This window comes from Impatiens glandulifera, chromosome 9 (assembly GCF_907164915.1).
Source record: "Impatiens glandulifera chromosome 9, dImpGla2.1, whole genome shotgun sequence".
Taxonomy (NCBI): domain Eukaryota; kingdom Viridiplantae; phylum Streptophyta; class Magnoliopsida; order Ericales; family Balsaminaceae; genus Impatiens; species Impatiens glandulifera.
The window spans coordinates 8,907,108-8,911,373 of NC_061870.1; the positions used below are offsets into that span (position 1 = coordinate 8,907,108).

Consider the following 4,266-nt stretch of genomic DNA (forward strand, 5'->3'; position numbering starts at 1 on the left):
AAAAATTATTATTTAGAAATTGTGAATAAAAATAAAACTATAGTATATATATTATTGTTTAAAAAATGACATTTTATCGCACGTGTCATTATTTAACGAAAAACTTAATAGACTTGGATATTTTTGTTAACTGATATAAACGAATAATTTTTTTTTAATGATACACGTGAATATTCCGTTATATTTTAATGAGAAAATTGACATTCTTCCCCTAGAAAATGAGTAAAAGTAATAAATATTAAAACAAATTTAGTAAAACTGAAGATATATTAATGAATACATATTAATGTCCATGAATTCTCTTTACATGAATTTTCACTCATCTTTGCTATTGTCGTCTTCATCGTAGTTGAAAGGCAAAGGAACTGTCTTGAATGCCCGAAACTTGCCCACATTGTTCAAGTGTTCATTCTCCAACCTAATGGATACATGAAATATGTGATTAATTAGTTAAATTAGGGAATGTGCATGATATTCTAGATATAGGCTAGCCGGGAGAGTTGATAGTTGAAATATTGAATATATACCTGAAGAAATTCCATATACCACGACGGATGATCTCCAACAAGGCTACAAGGGAAATCATGGCTTGCCTATGCATGAAAGAAACCTGGAAATTGAGGACAGTCTGCATCCAGGCAAATCTCAAAAGTGTATTCAAAACCTGCATTGGAATTGAGTATGATAATTAATTTGTTGATTTACCAATTAATTTCTTAAGCATATAAATGAAGTGGATGTTGGCTTACTATTGCAAAGTAATAAACGCTTTTATGGGGAATGAGTAGCTTGTCTCTGAGCCATCTGTTTTTCGAGTTCCTTTGCAATAATCCCCAATCCATTACAATGTCCCAGTACATTCCAAAAGCTGTTGCCAGAGCAGAGGAAATCACAGCTGCTATTCTCCAACTTACTGATTTGTTGTTTAGAGTATACGCTGTTCTAAAGCTCACTGCTATGATTGTGGACAAATATTTTAGACCATTCACTCCTTGGTTAGGATCTCCTTCTTCATAAAGTCGCCTAAGACACTGAAGAAGACGGGACCAATATGGAAGGGCTGCCACAATGAAGGAGAAGATTTTATAGACATCACTGGATTGACATGTATTCTGTCGATGTCTGAAATCTCCCCATCCATAATAGCAAATATAGAATTCGAGACTTCTAAGGGCTTGTACCTAATTAATTAACCATCAATTATATTGTTATCGGAAAATGAATCCAATAATTATATGTATAATTCAGTATGTACCTGACTAGTGAGCTGATCAGCCAAGAAGAAGTCTGGAAGTGTAACCTTGTAAAGAGGGGCACAAATGCAGTGGAATATACAAACAAGGAAGAAGAATCGACTTGACCGGTAAATAATGTTGAATGGACACACCAGAATTACTAAAAGAAGCTGCCAAACAAACATTATATTATTATTAGTTGACATATATAACAGGAGCCCAGTTAAGCTAAGTAGACAATAAAATATACCACTACAAGTCCAAGAGGAAGCAGCTCTGTGAAAACTTTATAATCTTTTGTGATTGGGTCCATTTCCATATCTAAGTTGGCAAGAGCAGCAGCTAGAGCTAGAACAGCAATACTGAAGCCAACAAGCAGGATTTGTCTGTAACCCAACTCGCTTCCTTCTTTGAAACCAAATATGAATGAATAATTCACTCGGTATCGTCTCCACAAGAAAATGTTTCCCGCATACATCAGCATGTGAAGGACCAACAATCCAAATAAGCTACAAATAAATACACAATTCATGTTAATTACAGATTGCAAAGAAATAATAATTATAATTCTAACTAATAATCTTCTTGTTTAAATTAAAACCTGTAAAGGGGAAAGAGGTTGTTCATGTACTGAGTACTTCCCACATGATCCAAGATATTGCGTGTGCGTATGATAAGAACAAGGGATACTATGAGTGCTATTGTGCACCCTACCAAGAGTCCTGCAGCAGCAGCAGAATCCAATATAAATTTACTCTTGTTTTAAAAATTGAATGATGAACAAGAAATGAAGACTAATTAATATTACCTAATGAGAATGTGATCCTATGTTTTTCCCTGATATTCGTCTTTGGCCTTAAGATGCTCATTCCTTTGTGGCGGTTAGAGTTTGCGAAATGCTTGATGAATGTCGCTTCTACTCTCTCCATGAGCTTGTTCAACTGATGATATTGACGCACAAACATTAATCTTATTTATTTGTAATATAATGCTCAATCTCTTATAGGAGTACACTCTCTACTTACATCATCAGAATTGCCCAGGTAAGAGTTATCTACCATCTTCATGTAAGCTTTAGATGCACTTCTTGAAGTTATCTGCACAAACGTTAGTATTAATTAATGTCAATTATGTATATATATAGAACAACAACAATATCAACTCATTAATTAAGTAGTACTATGAAGTATGCCCGCCGCACCTTGTCATATTTCTTCATAATCTTCGAAAATGCCAGCAAATTCAAGAAGCTTGTTCCATTGATGATCAACTAATAATAATTAGATTTTCATGATAACCAAAAACAAATTAGTGAACTATATACATAATAGGTAGTCCATTCGTACCTGTAGCTCTTTAGAAGCCTAAGCTTGTGATAGAATTCTACCAAGGCCTTGGTGAGCTGTTGTTCGATTCTCCTGAGATTTTCGCGGTTGAACTTCAATTTTGTCTGGTGCGGAAGCTTGAGGAATCCTTTAAGAGTGGATCGAGGTGTCTCGAGAGTGTTGTTGATATGCACATGGTTAAGGATTTCTAGGGGAGCTGGCCTTACCTGCTTGTTTGTAATTGTATTCATCTTCTTCTTATTCTTTTTCAGCTGCTGCTGCTCCTGCTTTGTCAGTTCTAATTCGCTGACAGGGTCGGATGATTCTGTAGGCGTGGTTTCATCACCGTGGCTTCCCAAACCCTCTTCCTGGATCACACTCATTGAAGTTCTTCCTATAAATTATATTGGACAGACAATAAAGAGTATTTAAGTAAAGGTAAAGGTAATGTAGTAATAATAATAGAATCCAGAATTAGTAGTGTCTTACTGGCTGCAGATGGAGTTGTGGCGGACATTGCCGCGGTTGAGGCAGCAACATTGGATACAAAACGAGAAATCTCCTCGGCGGCCTCCATTTGAGGGTCATCCACTTTGATTCGAAACGCAATTAGGGCATCCATTTGTTTGTTAATGACGGTTGCTTCCTTGATGACCTCGTCGCCTTTGGATTTGTAGAAGTTGATCACTTTATTGAACTCATCGTCTAGCCTCCGAAAGTAAACCGCCTCATACTCCCCTCCTGCATCGGTGGCCATTAAAAACCTGGTCTGTACCTGAGTGTTGTTGTTGTTGTTTCCAGTATTCTCCGGTACGAATATGACCTGGCTTTCTAAGTCGGTTGGAGAATTCTTGTTTCCTCTCTTTGTGAGTCCGCTAAAAGCTCTGTAAAGGGTAAGCTTCCGACTCAGTCCTCCAGACGCACCATCAGTACGTTTAATCGACGGCGGCCGGTTTCTTTCCTTGTATATTTCTATCTCTTTCAAAATAGTTTTCAGGTAGTCGTAATCCATGTATGCTTCTTGCCATTCTGGCACCATCTGTGCCGTGAATTCTTTGCCAAACTTCATTATTACAGATCTCTATCTATCTATCTATCTATTTACTATAATCGATACAAGTTCTAAGCCAGATAGAGTATGATGATGACGATGATGAAGTTTGGTTACCCTCTCATGAATAAACATTTATATACATACATTTTCAAATTCAAACTCGCTTTTTTTGACTCACAGATTATTAATTGCGTCACAAGATTTTGCCTGGACATTGTTGGACGACTTTTCAATTCAAAAGAAATGGTCTCACAACTGAAAACCAAATTCCATCTAATATATTTTTTTATTTTTTTTACTTTTTTATTCTTAAATAATTTATTATTTTTTCATTCATTTAAATAACTTATTATAACAACTGATGTATGTGATGAGGGTATTGAAATTGAAAGAGAGAATATGATAAACAAATATCTTAAAAAATTATTTCTTCTCATTTAAATTAATTTCATTTCATTTTTATTAAAAAAAAATACTGAAGCTTAATTATTAAGATTTTTCTGACTATTTAAATATTTTTTTTATCAGAATCATTTAGATTATTATTTATTTAAATAACTTTAATTTAATATAAAAATATATTGTCTTATAGAACATAATTTTAAACTCATTTTAGTTAAAAGACCTTTTGTAAAAATCATAATTATGTTTG

The 4,266-nt window shown here is 34.6% G+C and overlaps 1 protein-coding gene across 1 annotated transcript; it reads right to left on the reverse strand.

The window, feature by feature from the left end:
• Positions 1–220: 220 nt before the first annotated feature.
• LOC124915414 (phosphate transporter PHO1 homolog 3-like) lies at positions 221–3,704 on the reverse strand. Its single transcript, XM_047456126.1, has 11 exons — positions 3,050–3,704; positions 2,582–2,954; positions 2,437–2,485; positions 2,261–2,332; positions 2,044–2,176; positions 1,837–1,957; positions 1,486–1,744; positions 1,256–1,405; positions 750–1,181; positions 528–664; positions 221–418 (listed from the first exon to the last, which is right to left on the reverse strand). Exons 1-11 carry the CDS (start codon positions 3,627–3,629, stop codon positions 316–318), a joined length of 2,409 nt encoding a protein of 802 aa, XP_047312082.1. The 5' UTR covers positions 3,630–3,704; the 3' UTR covers positions 221–315.
• Between the last annotated feature and the right edge of the window lie 562 nt (positions 3,705–4,266).

What these genes read in the sequence shown, in the direction of transcription:
- LOC124915414 (XM_047456126.1), bottom strand. Translation starts at nt 3,629, where the DNA reads ATGAAGTTTGGCAAAGAATTCACGGCACAGATGGTGCCAGAATGGCAA. An exon ending in TTATGAAGAAATATGACAAG is followed by an intron (nt 2,333 to 2,436) that starts GTGCGGCGGGCA and finishes ACGTTTGTGCAG; the next exon opens with ATAACTTCAAGAAGTGCATC. An exon ending in CTGATCAGCTCACTAGTCAG is followed by an intron (nt 1,182 to 1,255) that starts GTACATACTGAA and finishes TTAATTAATTAG; the next exon opens with GTACAAGCCCTTAGAAGTCT.